This window comes from Eschrichtius robustus, chromosome 4 (genome assembly GCF_028021215.1).
Source record: "Eschrichtius robustus isolate mEscRob2 chromosome 4, mEscRob2.pri, whole genome shotgun sequence".
NCBI classification, from domain to species: Eukaryota; Metazoa; Chordata; class Mammalia; order Artiodactyla; family Eschrichtiidae; genus Eschrichtius; species Eschrichtius robustus.
The window spans coordinates 132,775,322-132,791,448 of record NC_090827.1 but is presented as its reverse complement, the minus strand read 5'-3'; the positions used below and the strand labels follow the sequence as shown (position 1 = coordinate 132,791,448).

At 35.3% G+C, this 16,127-nt stretch overlaps 1 protein-coding gene across 3 annotated transcripts in view; it reads left to right on the top strand.

Annotated features, from left to right (window-relative positions):
- Window positions 1-15,390, top strand: part of TRPC3 (transient receptor potential cation channel subfamily C member 3) — a 79,999-nt gene extending 64,609 nt beyond the window's left edge. For all 3 annotated transcript variants that reach the window (XM_068543383.1, XM_068543382.1, XM_068543384.1), the window contains 2 exons: window positions 11,763-11,838; window positions 14,593-15,390. In XM_068543383.1, coding sequence (XP_068399484.1) covers window positions 11,763-11,838; window positions 14,593-14,735 — 219 coding nt within the window. In that variant the 3' untranslated portion in view covers window positions 14,736-15,390. The remainder of the gene's footprint in view (window positions 1-11,762; window positions 11,839-14,592) is intronic.
- Window positions 15,391-16,127: the final 737 nt, after the last annotated feature.

Sequence of the window (16,127 nt, the reverse complement as noted above, 5' to 3'; positions counted from 1 at the left end):
TCACAAAGGGAAATTTGTGTCCTGTTCTTGGGCAATTGGGAGGAAGGCAGTGAGCTCCTTCTGTGTCTTCTGCTTCTTAATTGCCTTCAGCTCAAAGTAATCCTATGTCAAAGTGATATATTTGGGGGTGATATTTTCTGATCCCCTTCACTACCTTGTAAGATTATAATTCACATTTGTTTTAGTTTTAGTCCCACAGTTAAACAGTCAGTACTCACCACCAGTCTTTTTGCCTTAATTTTCCATTAATCTCTTTGTCAGGTAAAGTTTATCTTCCTCCAGTTTCTTCAAAAAGAGCTCATGGGAACTACGTTCTCTGAGTTATTTCATGTCCTAAACTGTTTCCTATTTTCTATATATTCATATTGACTAGCTGTAAAATTCTTAGATATGACTTTATTTTCTTGATGTATTTGTAAACATTGCTCCACTGCTCCTAGAATGGAATGTTGATATGGAAAAGTTTGAGGCCAGCCTGATTGTTTTTCTCATATAGTTGACCTGAGATTTTGATTTGAATGCCCAAATTTTCTTTGTTTATCTTTTGAATCCAATAACTTGCAATTGATTGTTCTGTAGGTGGATCTACATGAATTTTTCCTGGCATGGAGTACGTCCTTTCAAATTGTTCATTCAAGTCTTCTTTTATTTCTGAATAATTTCCTTGAATTATACCTTGAAATATTTTTTCTGTTCCATTATTTGAGGTCTCATCTTCAGAGATACCAATTAGATGCCTGCTGAATCTTTTTTTTCTCTATGCCTTTTGAATTTTTCATCCATTTCTCTCTTTGGCTCCTTTTTTTTCCCATCCTGTCTTTTATTCCTGTCTATCTTCATATGTGCTGCTTCAAATATATCTTTCATTTCTGTGATGATTTAACTTTTTTCTTCCTCCTCTTCTTGAGATTTTCCAACTTATATATCATTTCCTACTTTGACTTACCGTATTTTCCATGTGCTCTTATTTTGAAGACATGATTGGTCCCTATTTTTAAAAGATTATGTTTCAATAATGGCATTATGTGTTTTCATCTTTTCTTTAGCATTTTTCTAGTGAGTGTTCTTTATTTGCTATTTGTTTTTTTCCTTTTTTTCTTGGACTGTCTTAGTATAGATGTTTTGTAGATTCCTTACTGACTATTACTCAGTTTTGAATGAAGTAAGTTCTTCTCGGACCAGCTGCTTTCAGGAGGTTGGAGTGGGCTCAGAGAATTCCAGGGCCCCGTCCCAGGCTAGCAGGAATTTGCCTTTAGGCATAGCATTGTGTATGTGAGTTCAACGTATTCTTTATTATCTCTTGTCAAAAGTAGCACTGCAGGATCGTTCACAAGGCAGACTCTCCCTCTCCACCTCACTCACAAAGTACTTCTAGCAATTATGGCTTTTCTTTATAATTTCTCCTTCAGCCCTATAATTCTAAGCTTCTGTAGCCTTTGTATCAAAAGGTCAAGTGACATTCTCAGCCATGAATGTCTGCTCTTGGCATTTCTCCATATCCCCATTTGACCTTACATATAACCTATCTAAAAAAGAATATGGATTCCTCTGTCTCATTAATGAAGGAGTTAGTGTTTCTGTTTCCTATTCTCCTTATTGCTTTTGAGTGATTTAGAAGAAGTGGAGAAACTTCTGAGTTTATTGTCAAATTGAAAATGGCTATGCCTCTGCATGAGATGATCCTTGCTAAATGCCTAGAGACTCCAGAATCCTGTATATTTCGTATTTTCTAAAGAGAAGAATTCCCTGTGCCTGTGGCATAGTCTTCTGTAGCTCCCCAAAAGTGATAGCAGAAAAAGAGAAACTGAGGGAAAAAGTCTCAATCAGCTATATACACACCAAACTTCATATAAATGTCTTGATTATATTTAGATAAAAATCTACCTGTTATGAACTCCATGAGTGATAACAATTGGTTTATTTGTTATGGATTTTTGTCTCATGTAGTGTGAGTATGTGGTTTACCTTAAAGAAATTCCTAATCTTAATCTGCTAAATGGGGATCTTTCCTTCAAAGGGGTGACCTTTGGAATACACTAATTCTAATGGTTTATATCACAGATCAGAATATTTTTGGAATATCTCTAAAGAGTTACTTCTGTAATTAGTTTATAAGACACACAAAAGTGCTTTGTTACTTTCTCAGTCCTGAACTCAGCTAATCATTCACCTTATTAATAAGACAGTGCCATCTGACTTCACATTTTTTCAAAAATAGTCACATCCTGGGACTTCCCTGGCGGTCCAGTGGTTAAGACTCTGCGCTTCCACTGCAGGGGGCACAGGTTTGATCCCTGGTTGGGGAACTAGGATCCCACGTGCCACAGGGCTCGGTAAAAAAAAAAAAAGTTACATCCACCTTCAAAAAAATATGTGGCCATCACCAATCAGGTCATCATCTTACATGTTTTACATTCAAATGAATGTTTCCTCTCCATGACAATTACTTCAAAGACAGAGATTCAGATGTGTCTCACAGGGCAACAAAGGAAAAATTTTTAGGTGCCTTGATCAATGGCAGTATTATTTACATTAACGTTAATTATTAAGAGCATGCAGAGGTAATTTTTATGTATATAAAGAAGTTTTTGAAAAACTGGGGATGATTTTTCTGGAGAACATAAAGACTTGGAGGGATAGCTATGACTGAATTCTGCTCATGAATGCCTGTGTTAATTCAAGTTAAAAGTACATAGATATGCTAATATGACCTTGAGAAATGAGAATATATTGTAAGCCTCCACAAAAGCTGGGCTCTAGGTTCTTATCTCTCTGCTCTCTTCTGTGGCAGCTCTGCTTTAACAACCTTCTTTGGCTTGGGAACACCTCTGGCTCAGATAGTGTTAGACTGTCTTCGGCCCACATGACGGTCTCTGATCTAATTCATGTAGGCTTGATTTTACTGGAAGTACATGGTAATATGAGGAATTCACCTTAAGCTTCAGGGCACATTCAGAATATCCTCTGTTATGCATGGTCTTAGGTTGTAAGACTACAAATATACAGTCCATGGCTTCAAGGATCTCTCCACTGGAGTGGAAGGACAGCACGGAGGTAGAGAGGAAGGGAAGGAAAGAAAAAAGTAGGTGAACATTCATACAACCTTGGGATATGGCTATGTGGTATAAGTGAGATATAAATAAAATGGTATGGGAACCCAGGGAAACCCAGAGGAGGAAAATATTTGAAAGCTGATCAAGTAGAAGAAGGAAATCTATTCTTTGTTTCTCCAAAGAACAAAACTTGGACCAGTAGTTAGAAAGTACAGTGAAGCAGATTTTGGCTCAATACAAAGGAATTTTTTAACAGCTACAATTGTCCAAAAATAGACCAAACCAACTGTCTGGAAAAAGTAGCAGGGTCTGAATCACAGATGTTTATTCAGAGGCTGTGCAATGGTGATCTGTCAGGGTATGTATGTCACAATGACTGGTATGAAAAAATGAAAAACACATGATTTCCAAGGACCCTTCCAACCCTACAATTCTGCTCTCTACTTCCAAGTTCTTTGTGTTTGTCCAAATCAATCTTATTACCTTATAGTCACACTTTATAGGTTGCTAAAATTCAGATTATACAATCTACAGATGTCAGTCAAATTTGGCTTCTCTGTAGGAGTAAATGAGGAAATAAATGTAAAAGTATCTGATACATTACTTAACAGTTGTTAGTTGAATTTGAATCAGTAAAAAATAAGCAAGTGAAAAAAGCTTTGATGCTTTTTGGAAAGGCAGGGCATACACACATATGCAACCATCCAAATCTCATTCCTTCTCCCAGTCTTAATGGAGGGCTGAGAAATGAACTTGGATTTGTTTGCAAGAGATAATGCTTGAGGTAACTAGGACCAAGCTTTCCACACCGTGGACAGAGGAAATCCATAGTCCACTCAATAAAATTACAGTGTCTTCCTTAAACAGTGACTCACATGCTCATATCGAGAAATATGGATAATTCCTGGAGGTCTGTGGAATGTGGAAGTTAATTTATAGACTTCTGTTGCATTAGTTAGCAATTTGACCAAGAGGGAAAGAAGATGATTCTGTTATTGATCGATCTAATTTGTGGTACTGGCTTTGATTAAAGAATCCATCATAAATTTAGGTAAAGATAATATTTTAAATGATATTTTTACTTATTACTCACAAGTTTCATGATCTTTGCCTACAGTACCAACATTATTAAGATGGGTTAATCAAAATTTTCTTTATAAAAGAAACATAAATGATAATAAGGTATAAGAGTTACATTAATTGAACACCTTCTATGTAATTAACTTGTATTATCTTTTACAAGATAGATGCTAACATTTCCACTACACAGATTGTCACCAAGATTTGATTGCTTGTAAATAACTCAAAACACACTCAAATCCAAGCTATTTGTCCTTGTAGCCCACTTTCTCAACTGCTATACAATACTGCCTTGGGTTCACCAGACAAGCTACCTAATAGAATGAAAATGGCTAAACTTTTCACCTTCTTTGAGCTGCAAATCATTTTGGAATTCACATCAGTTATCTTTCCAACATGAACTAAGGGATAGACTATTACCAGGTAGTGTCATATGTGGGGAAACTGATTTCAGTCCAATAGCAGGTGTCTTCTTGCCTTTTAGAGAGACTCCAACTTAGTGCAGTGGTAGAAAAGTATTTTTAAGTTGTAAATATTAAGATGAACATTTTTATGGGATACATGGAAAGCTTAAAACACATCAAATTTTGAAGGGAAAAATTTAAGCCCATAACTATAATTTTCCCTGCGGGTTAAAGATGAAATGGAGATGAATATGCCTTCTTCTTTTCCCTTCAATGAGGGAATTTAATCTGAATAGTTTTGTTCAGGATATTTCTAGGGAACTTGAACACTATATGAGTGTTTAAAATATTTTATTTTCCTGTTATTGTCGCTTCTGGCAGTAAATGTAAGTTTTCATAGACTTTCTAAGTGTGGTTTTGAATAATGTTACAGAAATGTTTTAGAGTATTATACTAGGGAATGTGGGCAGCAGTATCTTAGTCTTCAAACTTTATAAATAATACCAACAAGAGCTGTCCTTTTCCAAGCAGGAACTATGCTTTTTACCTGCATTTGGTTATTTAATCTGTACAACTTATTAGTTGAGCTTTGTTACCCCCATTTTATAAATGGGGAAATGGAAGCTTAAAGAGTTTAAGCACCTTTAATTCACTCAGCTAGTAAATAAAGGCCTGCATTCAAATTCATAGATTTTTTACACCAAATGCATTCTGCCTCACTTAAATTTTTAGAAGTTTCATTTTTTGTAGAGATAGTATTTCTAAATAATACACTTCCGAATGGTACTAAATAAGACCCTTATAAGCCCTGAGTTATTCTCAGTTTCTTTACAAGATGAAGTTTTTACAGCTTTGTTTGTAAAAGTGGAAAATATTTGTTTATCATGACTGAAGGACTATTGGCTACTGAAGATGGAATGAATGCCCAGGCTGGCGAGGCACATCGATTTGCTAGGCAGCATTAAAAACCTATTTGTAAGAGTATTTTAATTGTTTTTATTTTATTATAGTTAAATTTTGATTATGGACTATTTCAAACACAGAAAGGTATCACAAAATGTCCTGTTAGACATCTATGTCACTACCATCTTACTTTAATAAATATTTTGCCACATTCTTTTTGGATCTCTTTTGTAAGGAAATTTTGATACAACTAAAATACCCCTACTCTATTACATTAGCTTTCATCCCTCCCCAGCGATCTTCACTATCTTGAAGTTCTTGTGTGTTCTTCCCATGTATACTTTATTTATTATTTACATAAGTATATTCATACCATTATGTATTGATACTAGTTTTATGTGGTTTTGAAATATATATAAATAACATTACATATTCTGGTTTTTTCACTTATCTTTATATTTTTGAGAATTATCTATATTGATATACATATATCTTGTTTTTCATTCTAATTGCTCTATAATATCCCATGGTATGAATACACAATTTTTGTTTATTCCTCTGTTGATGAAAATTTAGTTTATTTTCCATTTTTGCCTATTATAAATAATGCTGTATTGAACATTCTAGTAAATGTCTCCTTTTGCACACTTGTGTTTTTCCGGGTTGTATACCTGGGAGTGGTTATATCAATTTCTATTTCCAGTAGCAGGATATAAGAGTTTCCCAATGTTCTCACAAGAACTTGGTATTATCAGAATTTTTAAATTTTGCCAACTACAAAACAACTTCCCTTTATACTTCAAAAACGTCAGCATCATGAAAGACAAGGAAAGGCCAAGGAGCTGTTCCAGATTAAAGGAGACTGAAGATACATGACATCTAAAAGCAACATGTGATCCTTGACTGGGAAAATGAGACAGAATATAGACTATGTATTAGACAGTTTGATCCATGTTAATTTTTCTAAACTTTGATCATTGTAGCATGGTTATATAAGAGAACATTCTTAGAAGATACTCATGGAAATATTTAGGGATAAAATGACATGATGTCTGAAAATTATTTTCAAATGCTTTAGCAATATAATAATAATAGACACAGGGAGCAAGATAAAGCAAATGTGGTAAATTTCTAACATTGGTGAATCAAGGTGAAAAGTCTGAAGTCACTTTATTTTACTTTCAACTTTTCTGTGGGTTTGAATTTTTTTCAAAAGAAAAAATGTTTGCCAAACGTATATGTGTGAATTGGTATTAATTTTTTAAATGTACTCTTCTCTGATTACCAATGAGATTGAACATCTTTTCATATGTTTGTTGGCCATTCAGTTTTCCTTTCTTGTGAATTTAAATTCTTTTTCCTAATTCTACTTGGCTGTTTGTCTTTACCTTAGTGACTTGTCAAAATTCTATCATGTCCTGGATACTGATTCTTGGTCAGTATGTTTTGCAAGCAGCCTCTCTCTCTCTTTGGTTTGTCTTTTAACTTCATGTAATGGTTCACTATGGAGCTGCAGCCTGTGAATGTATAAAAGTGACTTTGTTTTCAATAATTTCCCACTAAGTGTCTTATTTTGAACTCTTCTTTTCCACTGAATGGAGGAGCCCTTTACAACACCTTGTCAAGACTCCATAACTTTCCAGTGACTTTGTGTTATTAGAAAGTGTCACGTTTGTAATTAAAGAGATAGTTATGTTTATTTTGAAATTTGAGAATTCCCTGGCAGTCCAGTGGTTAAAACTCGGTGCTTTCACTGCTGAGGGCCCGGGTTCAATTCCTGGTGGGGGAACTAAGATCCTGCAGGCCATGCTGCATGGCGAGAGAGAGAGAGAGAGAGAGAGAGAGAGAGAGAGAGAGAGAGAGAAACAGACAAACAAACTCTCCAAATCAATCTAGTGCTCTTCTCCTCCTCACTCCTAGCAAAAGCTAAACCTCTGAAGGTGACTCCAGTGGCTGAAGACTGTGGTCTGCTTTGTCCACACCTCCCCCCTGTTAACTCTTCTAGGTGTTCATCCTGTGCAATGTGGAGAGGGAAGGGGAAGAAGCTGAAAGGTAAACATCTTTTCCCTTGAGTTAACTGCAGGTTGCAGTCTCTTCCTTGTTGTTCATCACTAGTGCTCTAACACTGATCAAATTCTGATGTCCTGCTTGTGGCCGTCACCAAAGTGCTGCCTGTCTAACTGGGCGGGGACATGTTTAAAGGGTTTGAAAAGGCGATGCACAGCTCCCTGATGCAGAGATCTGGCTCTCACTTGAGGTGTGGATCTAATTTTCACCTTTCCCATGAGGATAGCCCATCGTCCAAGCCCCATTTATTGAAAAGATTATCGTTTCCCACTGATGTGTATTCTACCCAACATAGTGGAAATTTGTCTCTGTTTGTCAAATATTGAGAGTACAGGTTGACCCAATGGCTGTTCCTCTCTTATCACAGTTCTTTTTCCTTTTTGACTAAATTACCAGGATCAGGCCAGCAAGCCTGCTAGAACAGACATCTAATTGGGAGCAGGATGCCAGGCTCCCTTTCCTACAGGCAACCCTAAACTTTACATTGCCTTGGATTTCCTTCTTCCCTTTGCTTCTAGGAGGCGGGGTGCACCTTCTCCCTTCCACACAGGGAAGGGAGAGAATAACCTCTCTCCCCGCAAAGCCCATGATCCCTCCCATGTCTCACTCTTTTTCCTTATGTGAGGTGAGGAGAAAGTAGTTGGTAAGTTCAGTACTGGTCCAGTGAGTCTCAGTAAGCCCTGAGGGGAGGTGGCTGGCTCCAGCTGCAGGGGGCAACGTGGTCTTAGACTATGGTGGCTGACCTGGTACTTAGCATCCTTTTTCATCAGTCTTGGGTTTATCAACAATTCCAGGACAACAGGAAAAATCCCATCTGACATAAGATTACATGTTATTGATATTCTTCCTTGTATGAAAGTTTTAGATTGTCCTAATATGGTCAGATTTATCAACATTTTCCTTATGGCTTATCCTTTCTGTTAGCTTTCTCAAGAAACATTACCATATTCCTTTCAAAGTTTTTGCTTTTCACATTTAGATTTTTCATCCCTTTGGCTCTTTTCTTTAATATATGGTGTGAGGAAGGTCTAATTTTAACTTTCCCTGTAAGGATAGTCCATTGTCTAGGCATTATTTGTTGAGCAGTCTTTTCTTTCCCACTGATTTGTATTACTGCCTTTCAAGCTGCTTTTAACTGATAAACACTTCGTTGTTTTTTCTTTCTATAGGAATATGCCTGCATTGTCCCCTAAACTTAATTATATCCCACCCATCACAGTGAATGGTTCCAGTGAGGTTTCGTTGGAGCAGGGATTGTGTTCACTGTTGCATCTCCAGTGCCTAGTATGGTACCTGGCACAGAGCTGGCGCTCACTAAAAATATTTGGTGAATGAATGAATGAGTCCTGCCTAAGGTCTGTCCTGGGGTCCAGGTTCCACACAACTCAACAAGTTTTATACATATTTTACTATGACTGATAAAATGGGCTTTTCCTTTTTGATAGCATGGGCTCCCTCTCAATCTGTCATTATTCTCTGAGACAGACATTTTGAATTATCCTAGATTTCTCCTTTCTACTTGACCTTGGCATCTAGTGGGTCACTTTGGTTCATAATTCATACTTTCTTAAAACTGAGGTACATTTTCCACCCTCACTATATCTGCATTTCAGTTAGAACTTTGTTTTTCTTTTCTTTACTGTCTTTTTAATGTTTGATATATGCACAAGAATATGTGCAGCACGTCAATTATGAAGTATAATTACATGCATACCTAGGAAGCCACCACTTCCATGAGAGGGGTAACATTATCTGTCCACCGCCTCTGCATGTGTGCTCCTCCCTAGGCCACACCCTTGCCTCCACCTAAGGGGTAGTCGCTATCTGGAAGTTTGGGTTTCTCATCCTCTGGCTTTGGCTTTCTTTTCAAATACAGGTTTATCACAAATATAGATAGTCCTAAAAATGCATTATGTGGATTTACTTTTATTTAGTAACTTTATAAGGATAGTTTCATGCTTTGTGAAGTCTGCAACTTGAATTTGTCATTCAACACTTACGCTTCTAAGATTCATCCATACTGTTGTGTGTGGCCATGGTTCATTAATTCCATTAATTAATTTCATTAGTGAACAGAATGACATTACATTGTGTAACATACCATGATTTGTCTATTCTTCTGTTGGTATTTGTTTGGATTGTTTCCAGGTTTTTTGCTGTCTCAGACAAGATTGCTATAAACCGTGTCTATGTCTGTCTCTTGGTCCACATGTGCTAAGTCTCTCTAGGGCCTATACCAAGGAGTGGCCTTTCTGAGTGAAAGGATATGCAAGTGTTCAACTTTAAAAGATAATGCCAAATTGATAGGGGATTAAGAGGTACAAACTACTATGAATAAAATAAGCTACAAGGATATATTGTACAGCACAGGGAAAGATAGCCATTGTTTTATAATAACTTTAAATGGAGTGTACTCTATAAAAATATTGAATCACTGTGTTGTACACCTGAAACTAATATAATATTGTAAATCAGCTGTACTTCAATTACAAAAAGATAATGCCAACTTGTTTTTCCAAGTGGTCTACTGTACTTGTACTCATGCCAGTGAAGTACAAAAGTCCCATTGATCCATATCCTTTCCAACACTTATAAGATTATAAGATTATTAATATTATTATAAGATTATTATAAGATTATTATAAGATTTATTAATTTTTCCCTTTTTAGATATAAAATTGTATCACTTTTTTCCTTTTTTCCAGTTTTATTGAGATATAATTAACATACAGCACTGTATAAGTTTAAGGTGTACAGCATAATGAGTTGACTTACATACATCATGAAATGATTATCATAATAAGTTCAGTGAACATAGGAGTCATCTCATATAGATACAAAATTAAACAAATGGAAAAATAATTTTTTTCTTGTGATGCGAACGCTTTGGATTTACTCTCTTACCAACTTTCATATATAACATAAAACAGTGTTAATTGTATTTATCATGTTGTACATTACATCCCTAGTACTTATTTATCTTATAATGAAGTTTGTACCATTTGACTGCCTTCATCCAATTCCCCTCCCCACCCCCATGTATCTCCTTTTAATTGTAATTTGTATTTCCCCAAGAAAAGATTTTGAGATTGTTTTATATGCATGTTGGCCATTCACAATTCCATTTCAGTGAAGTGCCTGTTTGTCTTTTGCCAATTTTTCTATTGGATTCTTTGAGTTTTTCATATTAAAGTTCTTCATATATCTTGGATCCAAATTCTTTACCAGTTGTAAGCATCATCGATATTTTCTCCCAGTGTGTGGCTTGCCTTTTTACTTTCTTTATGGTATCTTTATAAACAGAAGTTTTAATGAAGTTTTAATTGTAATGAAGTTGAGTTTATAAATCTGAAAAGTAGAAATTATAATAGAATTATAATTATAGTAGAAATACTATAATTAGAATTTTTTATCTTGTTTAAAAAACATCCAGTTGTACACTGAATTTATAAATATATTCTCCTATACTTTCTTTTAAAGGATTTAAAAGCTTTGTCTTTCATATTTAAGATGCATGTGGAGTTCCTTTTTTTGTGCATGGTATGAAGTAGGGCTCCAATTTAATTTTTTCCATATGGATAAACAATTATCTTGTAAGAGCATTTATTTCGTTTGAAATATATTCACAATATATATTGCTATGAGAGGAAAACATATAATGTAACAGAATATATGGTATTTAGACAACATAAAATGTAATACATATAGTAATTAGTATATATACAAAATTTAAAGATATTGGAAAGACATACACTAAAATAACAACAATGATTATCTTTGGACGGTGGGATAATTGATGATTTTCGTTTATTGTTTAGTTCTCTGTATTTTCCAAATTCTCCATATTGAGCATATATTTGTATATTTTTTAAACAGTGAGAAATAAGGTAGTATCTATAGATGATAATTTAGTGTCAATGTGCCTTAAAGAGAAATCATTATTTGAAAGAGAAGCCATGAATTGAAGTCTTTCAGCTTAACTTCTTTTGAAGCTTCTTGCATCTCCGGAGTGGGGTGGCAGTGGGGGTAAAGGCTGGGTCAGGGCAATGTTTGTGGATCATGCAGTAAAACTCAGTACAAGGTGAAAAGGGATTATGTTCTGAAATCTGGGTGAGTCTTCTGTAAATAGTTACATACAACTTCTCTCCCCTGAGTTCTTTGCTTTACAGGTATGTAAGGCTCTTTGGGAAATAGGATCCAGATTACTTATGTGTATCATTGGTGATACATTTTTTTTTTTTTTTTGGCCCAACAGCAGATAATGAAAAGACTTATAAAGCGGTATGTTTTGAAAGCACAAGTAGACAAAGAAAATGATGAAGTTAATGAAGGTAAGCACCTTCAACTTGAGAAACATCCTTTTACAACTAATTTAATGAACTTGGAAAACTTCATATTGAAGGATACTTTAAAAATCCAATATGGGAGAGTAAAAAATGAAAGTAAAAGTCAACCAGAAATCACTATTGTTAGTGCAATTCCTTCTTACCCTGCTTTCAAAAAAGAAAACAAAAAGAAAACAAATTTAAGTTGATTTTGGAGTTGCCTTGTACTTTGACTCATCATACTATATCAAAACAAGTTTAAGCCACTTAATCCCAGTAGGAAAGACGGGGGCATTACTGATTTCAGTACAAAACATTTTAGTAATAAATTAAAATTAAAACGTGTGAAAAAGGAAAACAAAAAAATCCAATCTCAGGTAACTGTTTGGGTTCCTCCAAGATTGACAGGAGAATCTTATGCTACATTTCTAAAACTCTGTCTTTTTAAAGAAACAGTTATTTAAATTGTCAATCAGAGACAGTTTATCACTACAGAATGCCCTGATTTCTTAGAATGTAAAGTCTGCCATCTTTCTGGGAGTTTCTAATCCCTATTACATAAGTAGTCTGTAGTTTCACTTCTGTTTCAGGGAGTTCACATTGAGTGTTAACATTTTTCCGGTGATGCAGGTAAAATAACGTTGGCTCAAACAGAATCCACATTTCTTCAGAAAAATCTTTACTTTGTTGTCCAGAAAGAAATCTCTAACCCATTTTTCTCATCTGGTGTTTCTCTTTTGCCTTTCACTTTTCTTCTTGGCACCTGTTTTCCAGGCATATCCTAGGCAGCACGTCTGTCTGGACTATAACACTTTTTCATCAAAGGCTGGGGTATAAGCCAAAGTACAGGTCCAGAGATGGAAAGAAATCAACCAGGGAGAAATAAGTTGCCCTAAAAATAGAAACTATAGCTTTCAGCACCAGTGAGATGCTACTAGATATAGCTACGCTGATAAGAAAAGGCTAAACTAAACTGTTGATGAGCTTTGAAGCCATTACTTGATTAATGCAAGGAATCTCTTACAAATCTGAGTCAATACAATGGTATGTGTTTGTAGAAATCTAAGAATGTGTGATTGGAAACCAGCAAAAATCCAATCATGATGACCTAGAAACAGTCTCAGAGAGACAGGATTGGAATTGAGTTTTAGTTTAGAAAGCAGAAACCTTATTTGTTGTACCATAACCTCCCTTATTTGTTGTACCATAACCTCCCTTATTTGTTGTACCATAACCTCATAACTAAGTGAAGGGGGCAATGGGCCACCATGACAGCATCAAAAACAAGGAGTCATCTTCCAAGTCCTTTTATACAAAAGAGGAAAATGAATTAAGGAAACTTAGGAGTTTTGAACAAAGTTCTAACTAAGAAAGTATATCATATAATTTAACCTGTTCACTGAATAAATGAAGAAGCTGAATTCCAAAGAGGATGAGTAATTTGTGTTTCCTGTATTGGCAGACTAAGTACAACACTTAGTGTGTAGGCTTCCCATAACTCAAAAACAAGGAAGAAGAATGTAGTAGTAGGGAGGTGAAAGGGGGCCCACTGGGCTTATGGTCCAAATATGATATTAAATGCTGTGAGAATCCATTTCTTCCACAAAAGACTGGCCTCGCGATTTCGAATTTGATCAGTTTATTTCCTCTATGTTGCCAAATGCGAAAGGAAAAGCCCCCCCCCACCTTTTTTTTTGCCACAAAAAGAATCAAATGTTTGTGTGTATTCTTGAGGAAGAGTTAGAATTCTTTAAAATAAAAGGTTCTGACGTTTATATAATAAAAGAACATAGATTATACTTTAAAGCATCATAAAGATACCAGGAAATATCATGAAAAATATGTTTTACATATGATTCTATTATAGAAAGCTATTAAAGTGCCAATGATTTAAAGAATCATTTCTTGGATTCAAGATAAATTCATGACCCAAGGTTTACCTTTCAAGGTCAATGGCTTATCTACATTACAATTATTTGCAAGAGAATCCAGTTATTAATTGCAATCTACACATGCTCAGAGTATTACCAAGCTAAATTATGGGAATAGTTGTGTTTTAATAGCCAGAAGTTTCCTATGGAGACTTCTATGTATGTAAACATTGCCAGTGGTATCATATCTAAACTCCTTAATTTCACCATTGCTTGTTATTTCCTTATACATCATCCCCTGTGCCACAGAAACTAATTTGTTTGTTCCTTAGCTCTATGTTCATTGCCATTGCCTTCCCTAAGAAATACCCCTACTCTTTTTCCTTCCTTTCCCTTACTTCAAACTTGACCTCAATTTACTTCTTACATGTGAGTATTTGCCTGTTATATAGATTGATTCATTTTTAGAAATGTTTCATTTTGCTAGGATTCCCTTCCAGCCTAGCAATGGGAGATAATCCATATAGGTGTCAACCCTTATGGCTCAGGGAACCAGACAAACTCCCTGAAGATAGAAAGGAGATACTCTGATTATAGACCAGTTAACAGAGAAATCACCCTGTGTTAAAAATTGGCTGAGCCACAGGACAATACTTTAGCTGAGTTTTACTTTTAAAACATAGCTGAACTACTTTTTATGGTTTTTTTTCCAAAGTCAGTACATTTTTAAAGGCAGACATTTCTTAAACATTCTAAAGGAAAACACCTAAAGTAGCTATGTTGGAGATGTTATGAGACAAATGCATTCATGTATAAATTTCACTCTTGTTTTTTTATAAATACGAAGGGCAAATTACCAATTATATGTTTTTTAATACAAATACCGTAGGTGAATTAAAAGAAATCAAGCAAGATATCTCCAGCCTTCGCTATGAACTTTTGGAGGACAAGAGCCAAGCGACTGAGGAATTAGCCATTCTAATTCATAAACTCAGTGAGAAACTGAATCCCAGCGTGCTGAGATGTGAATGACTCAGTAACCTGGAATTATGGCTTTGACTATAGCACAAATGTGGGCAATAATATTTCTAAGTATGAAATACTTGAAAAACTATGATGTAAATTTTTAGTATTAACTACCTTTATCATGTGAATCTTTAAAAGTTAGGTCTTAATGATTTTTACTGTTTTATCATATGCAAATGGTCTTCATTTTAATTGTCTGCCTTGACATTACAAACAATGACATGCCATTGTATTTAAAGACCCAATATTACTACGTTATTGATATTTTTGTCCATTTTAGAATAAACTCTACGTCTTTGCACTACCTGTTTGCCTCTAAGAGACTGTAAGCTCCTTGGGGACAGGGACCATGTCTTATTCATCTTTGTGTCTCCAGCATCTAGTACAGTGCCTGGTACATAGTAGGTGCTCAATAAATGTTGTCAAAACCGACTGAACTGAACTGCCAACAAAATACAAATAAAAATTAAAAGGCCATCACTATGTAGCATACCTTCCCTTGTCCAAGTGCTAAAGAGATTTTTTTTTGAAAAATATAAACTGAAAAAATTTTACAAACAGCTATGACTTGGTCAGATTTTCTTAGAATTTTTGACATCACTGATAATCCTAGAACCTTTGAGCCCTGAATGAAGAATTTCACAATGAAATGGGTTAATAGAAAATATAATTACATTACATATTTGTTTCATAGAATTGTTCCAAACAACACATTAAAGATTTTTCTAAAGTATATACTGTTTGCCTACTGTCTTAGATTTTCATTTGTTGTTTTTCAGTAATGTGAATTTAGTCAGTGGGGTGGTGAATTTTTTAAAGTCGGGGGTTATGCAGGGTTGTTAGTTTGTTATAACCTCCTAATTTCTGCCTCTGATGCTTTAATGCTAAATAAGTTATCAACAACTGACTTCATATCTTGCCTGTTAGCTCCACTCTGAGTTTTGGAGGGTATGCTATGGGGAGGAATAGGAAGGAGCAATGGCTGTGTACCTGGAAAGCCATGTCCAAGCATCACCAGGTGTGTTTCGTTTTCCTTTGAGGCATCTCTTGCCATCATTGCTTACGATTGACATCCTTTTCCTTATCAAGACATTTCACTTACACTTGCTACACAGAATAGATTGTGATATATGTGTATGACTTACTATGTAACTGAGCTGAACACTGGTAATATCCGCAACGCCTCATGACTTTACTAGGAAAGGGGATACAGACTGGTAAGTTCCCTCCTCTCTTCACAGACCACAAAACGTCGAAGTATTTTTTTTAACCAGCTAGGTTTAAATCTCTCATAGAGTTATGCTTACCGTCCTAATTCTCTTCAGTCTGTTCCTCTCAAATCTTACCAGAACACAAATTATGATCATAGCTCAAAGATAGTTTTATAGGTTCTAAAAG